This window comes from Alligator sinensis, unplaced genomic scaffold (assembly GCF_000455745.1).
Source record: "Alligator sinensis unplaced genomic scaffold, ASM45574v1 scaffold794_1, whole genome shotgun sequence".
NCBI lineage: Eukaryota > Metazoa > Chordata > Crocodylia > Alligatoridae > Alligator > Alligator sinensis.
The window spans coordinates 648,330-660,063 of NW_005842125.1; the positions used below are offsets into that span (position 1 = coordinate 648,330).

Sequence of the window (11,734 nt, forward strand, 5' to 3'; positions counted from 1 at the left end):
GCCTAGCCTCGTGCAGTCCTGGGGCTTGCTGAGACTGCGTGCCGCGGGGGGTCTCTGCCTGCAACGGGCCGTGAGCGCTCCAAGGCCTCACCAGCTGCTGTTGCCACTGGTAGCAGGGCCTGTGCGCAGTGAGTAAGGGGAGCATGCATGTGCGTTGGAGGGGTTTTGTAGGGCGGGAGTCCCACACGCACACTCCACCATACACATGTACTCACACCCCCCATGCACACTTCACACCCACACCCCTTCACAAACCTGAGCCACCTTCTTTCTCCACACCTTAAAGCCCTCCCCAGCCACCCTCCCCCCACACACTTACAGTCCCCCACAAACCCCATACCCACCCACACCCCCACACTTATCCACCCCTCACACATCCACACCCCCCATACTCTCCCCCATACCTCAAGTGCACACATACCCAGACAAACATGCCCAGAGCCCCCCACAATCCTATACCCACCCACCCATACCCCCCCCCACAATGAAGCAAGAAGTCATTTTAAGCTATTATATAGTCACCTCTATGTATACTATGCAAGCCCGTATAAATCTGGACAAAAATATTTTTAAAAATTAAATTAATAAATGTTGTAGTAGATGTTTGATTTTTAGACTATAATTTGGGGGTTTTCCAGTTCTGAGATGGCTCACCCCCTTGCCGAAAGGAATATTTCCAGGGGCAAGGGGAGGAACTGCCAGTGGCAAAGGGCAGGGGTTAGGGGACGGTACACCGGGTGCCAAGATGGCATGGGGAGCGGAACCTGTCAAGGGGTGGGGCTACCGACGCGGCCCTCAACAGCTCACCAAAACTCGTTAAGTGGCCCTTTCAGCTGAAATAATTGCCTATGCCTGTTGTAAACCTTCTGACTTTTCTCTTGTGGTACAGATGTTTCTCTTTCCACTTTATAGTGAAGAATCTACTCAGTTTGATGAGCAATTTTTGTTCTGTAATTCCAACAGCTAGAAATTTGAATTGTGTACCCCTTTGGACCATCAAACCACTCTTGATTCTCAGTTTTTTGTGGGCCACAAGGTACCCTTACTAAACTTCTTATTGAAGAGGGTTACTGCATGGTTCCTAGATTACAGTTTGGAAAATACTAGTGTAAACTCTGTAAATATGAGCATTTTGTTTGGTACCCTAGTTCAGAATTCCTCATCCTTTGTAACTCCTCATAGTGAATCAGAAGTATTAACCTTGTCTTTGTACAAGTCATTGAATTGGGGGACAGCAGCCTTCTAACAACAACAGGCTGCCAATTCCCCTTCACTGGGTGATTTTCCCCCCCATCTCTCCATCCCCTCACAGTATGCAGCCAACCAAGGCATAGTCCCTTTGTCAGTCTCATGCCCCTTCAACTTTTTCTTCCTTCCCCACAAGAGACTCCTGTACTGCAGAGGGTAGCTGACACAGCCAGCAGCCCAGAGGTGGATGCTGCAGCTGCTGGGCGTAAGGACTCTGGCACCCCCTTTTTGCATTCATCTCTGCTCACCCCCATTGTTGAGTGGTGTTGATTGCCACCACCAACTGCAGTTGGCAAATTTAGTGGCAAAAAGGCAGAAGTTGCAGTGGAGTGGTTGTATTAAACTCTGCTGGCCACACTATCACTTCCCTCTAAATCACTTTTTTTACTCTTGAAAGTTTTTTTTTTTAAGAGGTTTATCTTTCTTCAAGAACTTTAAATGATATAATATGTATTCAGCATAAATATGTTTTCTCCTGAAGTTAGGCGATTGTAAGAGGAAAGGAGCTGAAGTCTTTGCTAATTCAAATTTTTGAAGTAGTACCAATCCACAAATGAATGTGTCAAGTGAATTATCAAGTTTTTTATAGCCACTGTCAAGTATCTGCTTTTCATTGCAGAATTAGCAGCATACTAGCACAGTTTTTGTTTGGGTTACTTTATGATCCACCTACCAATATTTTAAAGTCATAAGACTAGGAATAAACTTTTCTATATCTTAAAGCCATACAGTCTTTTCTCTGACCACTATTCCATGGGATCTCTTTATAATATATCTTTGGCATACAGCACTTTTGAACATATATTATAGATGTACTGTTACAGCCATCTAAATTTTGAAAAAGAGATAATTTTGAAAGAGTACTGATTTTGACAAGGGGTTCTGCCTAACTAAGAATTTTTGCATTCAGCTTATAACCGTAGTAAATTTGGGGTCATTATTTTATGGGCCCAAGTAGAGATTTTCAACCCCACATACTTTGGTTTACTTTTTCTTAAATCTGGTAGGTCAAATTATATTAAAATATGGAGGAATAAATGCATTTAAAACAAATTAAATTTACCATAACATAATTTGAGCTCACTAATTTTTCCAATAATAATAACATGCATTAACACTATTTACATGTGCTTCCTTTCTCTCTATATGTACAGATAGAAAAAAATCCAGTGGCCATAACTGTCTGCTTGCCCACTACAGATGAGAAATACCAAGTTATCTCCCCAGATTTGTGAGGTGACACTGTGGCATCCCTGTTAACTTGTGTACAGCACATGTTGTACTGTTTACACACATACTACAGCATGTTAGATGTTTACTTTAAAAGAGGTGCAAAAAGTTGTTTTAGAAAAGTTTTCCCTAGCTAGCACTAGAGTCCAGGCCTTGTTGGCATAGAAAAGTGTAAACAGAGCAAGACTGAACTGAAAGCTAAGCAGTTGAGGGGGATAGGGATTATATCTAGATATTTAAAACATTTTAGACTATTTAACTGAAGTGACTGGTTCAACACTCAGAAATCTTTGTAAAAGATTTAAAACAATATTATGATCATCTCCCTTATCTCATCAAGATGACCCTTTCAGAAATGACAGCAGACCTTGTTTTTACTTGAAATGGTTAAATGTTTAGATAAACATTGATCTTTGGTATGAGCTGGCTATATATGACCTTGTCAATGCAAATGAAGTTAATGCTCAATATGCGTATTTATCACTGTGGGTTTTCAACCTGTGTTTGCAGTTAGTCACAATTTCTACACTAGACCATCCTCTCGTGGCTGGTAGGGTCGGGAGGATGTAACATGTGGACAGCGAGAGAGGGGTGGTAAACCACTAGTTTCTTTTTGACCTGTTTTCATATTAGATGTTCCCACGTCTATACAATTCTATCTGCTGTTGCATTATTTTAGATTGTGAACTTCTTTTGATGTGGACTTTCCTACTTAGTTTGTAGAGTGTCTTCTGCAGTGGGGCTGTGATTCCCATTTGGAGCGTTCTGGTGCTGTTGTAATGCAGACATGAATGACAAGCAGTACTACAATCATTGAAAACTGCAACAAATGAGTTGCCCTAGAATTTTGCCTGATAAGCAGGGATCCTGGTTTTCTGTTTGCTGCAGTAAAACATGCATTTCCCCCATTAATGGAGAATAATGTGGCTTTTCTCTTTTAAAGGAGAAAAACATGGGAAATGGCAGGATTCCGCTTGCAGGCTGGCAGAGTTCCAGTTTGCAAGGGGCTGCTTGAGGCTGCAGGGAGCAGAGGGAGGGTGATCAGGCAGGGGTGTGCGATGTGTATGTGCACATGCAAACGTGCATGTGGCAGCCAGGCAGCAGTGGAGATCAGCTCCTGCAGATCCCTCCAGGTAAGTCTATGAGTGTGGGGGGAAGGGGCCTGGGCCATGCATTGGGTGTGGGAGGGGGCATAGGCCACGTGTTTGTTGGGGGGGGGGAACATGCCCCCCAAGATTTCTGCACCCACAGTGGGGTGAGGGGCTACAGCCAGGTCAGATCAGCTCCAGACAGAAGCTGCCTCCTTGGCCCAGTGGAGGGACCCAGCACAGGAAGGAGCACTGTGCCTCTGTGGCCACCAAAGTGAGGTGCCTCCTGCCTGCACAGCAGCAGCAGGGGTGCAACTCCGCGGCACTGCTGGGCCTCACCTCCTATGGTGGCGCGGCGCTCGCTCCAGTTCTGGGTCTTGTGCACTGGGCTGTAGAGACAGCTTTTGCCTGGAGCTGGTCTGGCCCAGCAGCAGCTCCGCACCCTGCTATGTAGCACAGAAATGCTCCAAACGGGAATCAGAGCCCCACTGCAGAAGGCACTACAGGGGGCATGTGCACCCCCCCTCTTGCATTCCCCTGGCCCCCGCCTTCCCCATATGCTCACTCCCTTCCTCTCACACTGGAGGGCCAAGGGCAGGGAGCTGCGGGTTGGGAGTGAGGGGCAGCAGCAGGGTTTGCGGGGACTGCGGGTCAGGAGTGAGGGGCATATCAGGGGTGAGAGGCACTGGCAGGGGCAGGGCACCAGCATATGAGGGCTGCTTAGCACAACAAAGCATCAGGGGGGCCAGCCACAACTGAACCCACACATTGGTGATTGAAGGGGACAGGGGGATTTTCCATGATAAAAAACCCACAATTCAACACCAAAATCTATAGGTATTTAGAATGTATTTTATTATAGTGATTGAGGCACGGGTAGGCTTCCAAATTGCTTAAAGATTGTAAATATATCAATAAAACTTTGTATTCAACTTCAGAGAATTAGTGAATTTTTGTTTTAATCACAGAATTTGCAATTTTAAGCAGAGAAAACCAGGATCTTTTAAGCTAGTAAGTTCTGCTTTTTCTTTGCATGCTAACACAAACTAAAGAGTGCAAGTTGTCTGTAAGTATTGGTGCAGGTTATTTACTACTTAACTAGTACTGATCAGTGATGAGGTGCTATTTGTTTGCTAGTTTGTTTTAGTGTGCTCTCTCTTGCAAGATGCCAATGCTACTCATAGGCTTTTATGGTCCTCAGAGGTGCCCTTTGAGGAGAGTGAGGCAATTGTCTCTAAATAGAAAAATTGGGAAATGTTTTGAACTTTGGATTCTTAAGTAGAGAGAGATTTACACCTTTACTGCCTGCTTACAGTTTTATATACATAAAATCACACTGGGTCCTGATCTGATGCTTGTTGTCTGTAGAATTATATAGCGTAACTTTTAAGAAGGTTATGCCTAGAATGAGTCTCACAAGAAGAAAAATCAACATTCCTTAAAAAAGGTTGAAAACCCCTGATCTACAGCACTTCTCCTTAACACAGAGCTTGCTCTTTCGCTGTGTCTGCGTTTCCCTCAGTGCAGAGGGGTTGGTATCTTCAGTGGTAGTGAACGCAAGTAGCTTGCTACTAGGGGTACAGAGACCTCTAACCTGCATCAACAAAAGGCTGCTGACCACTGCACTAGGTATGCAGATAGCTTGCCAGACACAGAACCCACATTCTCATTAATTTTTAGCAAGCACATCTAAAGGGAAGATATAGCAAATGAAAGTACTCAGACATGAAATATTCCACTTAAGAGGGCCTCATATGTCCTTGTTTGAGTTAGTGGTGTATTTTTGCAGTGGAATTATGAATATCATATTTAATTCCCATTAGAACTGCAAATGGGATAAATGCAGTGTTTATCTATGGAACTGCTGCCAATTGATTATGGAGTAATTTGAATGCAGATGTATTGGGTTGATATTTGGTTGGGATACACCAGCCAAGTAGGTGTGGTAGGTTATTGTCAGATTTGGGACTGGGAAATGTAATGCTATATGCTAGCTATGTCAAGACTTGGAATGTAAAGGTTATCCAGCAGTTTCCTATGACATACACACAGTAAACATCGCTAAATGTTGTTCTTGGGCTATTTTTTAATACATACACTGTTTCTGAGATTTTGACCTTTGTGCAACTGAAATGTAAACTGTTTAGAAACAACTCATTTGTTAGCGTCAGGCATGTGGAACAAAAAACAGTCACTGTAGGTTTTTATTTCAGGTAGTCTTTTACTTTTTCTCCACATTTGTTAAATTTTCAGAAGTAATCTTTTTAATCCATTTAGAAATGAATTTTCACAAAGTGTGAAACATTGGGAGTTTGCTCACAACTATAACTACAAACTTAGTAATTTACTGTGAAGTACTAATGCTTAAAATGTGAAGATACATTGACTGCAGATGAGATACAGGATTATACTGGACATATTTTTATTCTGGAGATTTTATGTTTTGTTCAAAATAATTAGGTATTTAAAGCAGTGTCACTAGCGTTTCAGTTAGTTTAATGTCCATTTTACAGAAGACCTTTAGTTTTTTTGGGTTTTTTGGTTGTTGTTTTTTTTTACAAAAGTTGATTAACTTGCCTAAATATTATGAACAGTAAGCTTAAAGGTTACTAAATTCTGTAAGTGTGTGTGTATGGTAAAAAAAAAAAATCTTGTTTGCATTATGATAATTTAGTGTCTCAACAGATTATGTACATGGAGAGACAATCCCTGCCTAAAGTTTAGTCTGCTAGCAATGGATAAAGCTTGGGAGCTAGGAATAAAAATATGCAACAAAATTTAAAATGTAATCCTAACTTCTCCACTGCTCACCATTAGTTGTCTAGTTTCTTGTAGATGTTTAATGCTTCTATAGCAACAATGTGAAGACTTAAGTACTGTGAGTTAAATGCAGTGCAATTGACCCTTAATTAATTTAACTTTGTGAAATAGTTCTATTCTGATCTATACCACTTGAAAACTTGGCTCTTTTTTATGCTGCTAACATCCTTTACATTTTAATATGAACTCTTCAGAAGTTAAAATGTTATGAAGAGTGAAGTGCAAGGCTTAAATTCTGTTTTCTGTTCAACATAGGTTCAGATGCAAGTTCACCCTAAACTTTCCTCTACTGAAGATGCTTTACAGTACGTTGAGGAGTTAATTCTGCAGTTGTTAAATATGCTGTGCCAAGCCCAGCCAAGAAGTTTTCTGGATGTAGAGGTACAGAGAATGTTTATTATAATAGTCTGATTTGCATTTTGCAGCTTAATTTGGATTGCTATGCATGAAAATTTTAATAAATTAGCACTTCAAAATGTTGCGCGAGTACATGGTCTTATAGCAAAGGCGGGTGATACTTGTCTGTCAGATCAGTTGAGTAACTGGAGACCAAAGCAGATTTTATTTTGTCCAGAGATTTAACTGACATTCTTTTTCACATCAGATGTATATTTATTATACAAGCATAACTTTACTCTATTTTGCGGTACCATAAAAGTGGGGAAGGTGACAACATCCGTAGTTGAATTTGAATGAGCTTCCTTTATAAGACTCTATTTTCTCTTGCTTATAACTCTGAAAAACTAGGCTGGACTTTAGTACTCTGTGGCTGAATCAGGCTGATTTTTAGAGATGTTGACAAGAATGATTCAGTTAAGAGGAACATACTTCTTTCTAAGTGAAAATAAAAAACAAAAACCAGAAAACCAAAAACGTTTGAAGGGTGAGCATGCTTCTGCTGGGCATGCTCTTCAGCATAAGAGGTGTGCCCTCATGGTGGAGTATGCCTACTGTTAGCCATGTGTATGTTAACCCAAAGGAGCTAAGTTCTAAGTCCTGAAAAATTCTAGTTTATCTACTCAGTAGAGATAGTTTGATGGACAACAAATTTCCATGTGTACTGTGTGCGCTCCATTCCTGTTATGGGCTAAGCAGTATTTTCCCTGTAGTATCTCTTTCCAGCAGCCAAGTCCTACTGTATTGTCAGTCTTGGGAGTTGAGAACAGGGTGACCTTCTTCTGTCACTTGAATGGTACCCCTGTTGGTACCCAGGAAAAGAGGAAAGCTGATTGCAGTTCAAAGGAAATGAGAAGCCAGGGTGAGGGTTTGAACAAGGGCCAACAGCTTGGGGGATGATGGGAAAACAGACAACTGGGATTAGAATGAGGCTGGGAGGGGCAGGAATAGATGTTTCTAACCACTAGGCATGCATCTGCCTCCAAATCTGGAAGAAAACCTGGGATCCTTGATATCCAGTATTCCTTGCTTCTCACAAATAGGTGACAACCTTGTGGGCAAAATGCGTGCCACAGGTCCTTCTGGTGGAGCTGAGAGAGATGACTATCACTGCTGTTAGCTCAGGTGATAGAAGTCTGTTCTAGATGAAAAGTTTTAACCTGGTTTATGAACCATGTGGTCTTTAAATATCATGATTCCAGAACAGGGGATTTATTTTTTTTGTTTACACTTCTAAAAACCTGGAAAATTAAGTGCGCACCTACATTAAGAGAACACCGTGGTTACAAAGCATTCTGATTGAGAAACAACAGAATCAAGGTGGTCTGTGCAATATTAATTTGACCCCCCCCTTTTGTATATGCATTATGATGCAGGCTTTAATTAAATGATCATGTAAAATGTTTTTCCCCACAGGACTCCTGCACCTTTCAGTGCACAGTGGGTGAATCCGAACTTGTAGTAAATGTAACTCGTCTACCATACGCTTGTCTTGTGATGGGTGGGTAGTGAAGGAAGGTAGAGAGAATGCAGAAGAGAAAAGGATGGTTCTGCAGTTTGTGATGGTGGCACTCTTGGAGAATGGGATTCTATTCTTGCTTCTGCCTTGGAGTTCTTCTGTGATGCAGGACAAGCTACTTAAACCAGATGTTTCACAAGTGTGTTCTTTATTTCCGGTTGCTCAAACTTGGGTGTCATTTACATAAGTGAGCACTCAAAACTGCAACTAAGAGCTGTACTCTGAACAAAAATGCTATGCTGTCTGAGAAATTGAACCATTAGAATCTCCGGTTGGGCACCTAAAATTGTCAGGCACCTCTGACATGAATATCTGTGCCTTGGCTCCCCATCTGTGTAGCTGTCTGGATGTCACAAAGGCATCATTCACAGCATGGGAGAGGCTCACTTTTTATAGCACCACAGTAGCTACTGAAGGGTGGAAGAAGTAACTGTAAAATAAACCCTGAACTTTTCTGAAGCCTTATGGTGGTTCTTGTTCATTTCATATGGAATTTAGAGCTAGACATTATCTTTAAAACAATGCTTTTTTTAATAGTTTAATCTTCTTAATGCTTGAAGAACTTAAATATTCCAGAGAGAAGTGCTTGTAGGAAAGTCCAAGAAGATGATTCTTTCCTGAGAACAGAGTTTGGTGGTAATGCAGGCAATGAGATATGGGCCCACACTGGACTATGAGGTTAAAACAGATAGTGTATTGCTTCTTACAGTGAGTGCTGTGCATCGCATACTCCAAATAAAGCTGTGATCTTACGGAGGAAAAATTATATCTGTTCATATAATTAATGACTACATCATAGACATATGCATAAGGAAACTGCATCTAGGAATTGTTTTAAGTTAGCTGCTATACTGTTTGGTGAATACTTTTGAGATTACATACTTAGCTGCTAGTTGCTATTTTCTCTCCTAAGGATCGTGTTCAAAAGAGCTTTCCCCATCCTATTGATAAGTGGGCAATTGCTGATGCACAATCTGCTATTGAAAAAAGGAAGCGAAGAAACCCATTATCTCTCCCAGTGGAAAAAATCCATCCTTTGTTAAAGGCAAGTATTCAAATATCAACTTTGCTACTTAAAGTCAGGCAAATCTGCGTTGTTCATAATCACCTGGTGATAAAGTTGTCATTTTTATGCTTGATTCACTGTCTGCATGTTGCCTGTTACTTAACTGAAAAGGGGTAAAGCATCAATTTCACAAACATTATGTGTCATTTGGAACATTTCCGTTTTAGTTGATTGTATGTATTTAGAATACAGTTAGGACGCCGCTTTTTTCTCAGATGCTTTTGCTCAGTTTTCTTGTAATCCAGTAAAATGAGAAAAAAGATTAGACTAATTTGCCAAAAAATGGAGCATTTTTATTTTAACTAAAGAGAACTTAGTGCTTTTCAAATGACACTGTGTTAGTTGGAATTGTATTGCACATTATAAATGTTTAGTAGGGTTGTCAACATTTCAAAATGATTATGTACCACGGTGTTTTTTTGGGACACTGTTGTTATTTCTGTTCTAAGTATAGCTAAGTACTGTAGTATTGCCAGCACTGACTGAATATATGTTGACTGTTCAATGATTACTATGTAAAATATCTGATTTATAGATTTTTCATAAGATATATGTTAGCTTTTTGATCAGATGAATTTTCTTTTAATAAGGCACTCTTTGTTTTTTACTTTCAGGAAGTTCTAGGCTATAAAATTGACCACCAAGTATCTGTTTACATAGTGGCAGTATTAGAATACATTTCTGCAGATATCTTAAAGTTGGTTGGGAATTATGTACGAAATATAAGACATTATGAAATTACAAAACAAGACATTAAAGTGGCAATGTGTGCTGATAAGGTAGGCATAATTCTTCTTTCTCAAATGAATGGAAGAAAAATGTTGCAATATATAATTTTTAATAAGAGCTTGAAAGGATGTTGAAAATGCTTATTTCATTTTGGCTCTTATTTTTTAATTGCATTTCATATTATAAGGTAGAATTTTTAAGATAAGTTTCAAGTAATATGGCTAAAATATATAGAAGTGCCAATTGGTTTTCTAGAAATGCTTTGTTTGTACAGAGATTAGTAACTGAAACAACAGCTTCCTCTCAATCCCCTAGTAACATGTGACTTTTTAAAATTATTTCTATTTTTAAGACTTCACTATTGAGCATTCCTAAGTGGTGGTGATAAAAGACTTATTTTTAAGTTTAAAAGCCCTTTCATTTAAATGTAGGCCTTTCTTCCCAATAACACTTAATGAAACATTACACCAGTATTTTAATGGCACAGAAGTGGGGAAGTTCAGAGTTAGCAGACAGTGAATGTCTCAGCAGAATCCCCACTTGGGGTTCATGTTTCTGTGTACAAATAAAGGGAGGGCTCTCTGGCTTAAAGCCCTGGGTTTATAGGGGACCACTTCCTACCACCTCATAAACCACTGAGGAATTCAGGAAGTTTCCTTGGCTTGTTGTCAGATGGTAATGCATTTTGGCTCCCTGGGACACCTTGTCTTCATGAAATTAGTACTTTGAGGATGCTCAGAGCCTCTGGTTTCTGAAGACTGTGGACTGTCCAGATCCTCTTTTATGCAACCTTCTTGGAGTTTCTGCTATTCATCAGTTCTGAGGGCGGTGTTACTCTCTGCTCTAGTAAATGATCCTCTGTCTTGTTTCAGCCTTGTACTTGGCTGTCTTTTTCATTTTTAAGATAAAGGAAGAAATAAAGAACGGTGAAGAAATATTATATCTCGTAAGGGAAATCTTGGCAACCAGTAAGATTCTTAATAACTGTCTATTTGCTGCTTCTAAACACACACGCTTATATCCATTGGGTTGCACATGGAGGATCAGCAAAAGTTGCATGCTTGTGATACAGTAGGAATAATACTGATTCCTCTAGCCTTTCTTACACTTTACCACATCCTCCCTGTGCGGGCCGGGAGCGACCCGAGTCCTTTTCGCGCTGCACGCGGGCTGTGGCCAGCAGCCCGGGCACACCGGGTTGGAGAGGGAAGGCCTTCGAGCTGCAATTAGGCACAGACGCGTATCGGTAGTTTTAAAGATTGTTTACTTACACCGAGATGGCAGTGGTGTAGGCTGAAAAACTTGATTGAGTTGCGGTTACAGACAGACAACACAGACAGTCTCGTGGAGGTTGCTAGGCTCCACGGTGCAGAGCTCCGGATGCTCTGGGTGAACGAGCCACCAAAATAGAAATCGTAAATACGTCTTATAAAAGTCGCGTTTGAAGACGGGAAGAGGTGGGCGGTGGATCAGGCCGCCACGCTCCTCTGGATCTCACACAGGGTTTCTATTACCCTGCCGTGTACCCAGAGTCCCCACGAGATGGATGTGGAGTCCTCTTCGGCTTGGGCGGAAACTGCTCAAGCGTCTTATACGGCTAACAGGCCAATCGTTAGCCACCACGTGTGAATAATTTAG

At 41.0% G+C, this 11,734-nt stretch overlaps 1 protein-coding gene across 2 annotated transcripts in view; it reads left to right on the forward strand.

Moving 5' to 3' along the window:
- The first annotated feature begins 6,632 nt into the window (after positions 1–6,632).
- Positions 6,633–11,734, forward strand: part of SOS1 (SOS Ras/Rac guanine nucleotide exchange factor 1) — a 67,454-nt gene continuing 62,352 nt past the window's right edge. For both annotated transcript variants that reach the window (XM_025205704.1, XM_025205705.1), the window contains exons 1-3: positions 6,633–6,767; positions 9,215–9,346; positions 9,982–10,146. In XM_025205704.1, coding sequence (XP_025061489.1) covers positions 6,648–6,767; positions 9,215–9,346; positions 9,982–10,146 — 417 coding nt within the window. In that variant the 5' untranslated portion in view covers positions 6,633–6,647. The remainder of the gene's footprint in view (positions 6,768–9,214; positions 9,347–9,981; positions 10,147–11,734) is intronic.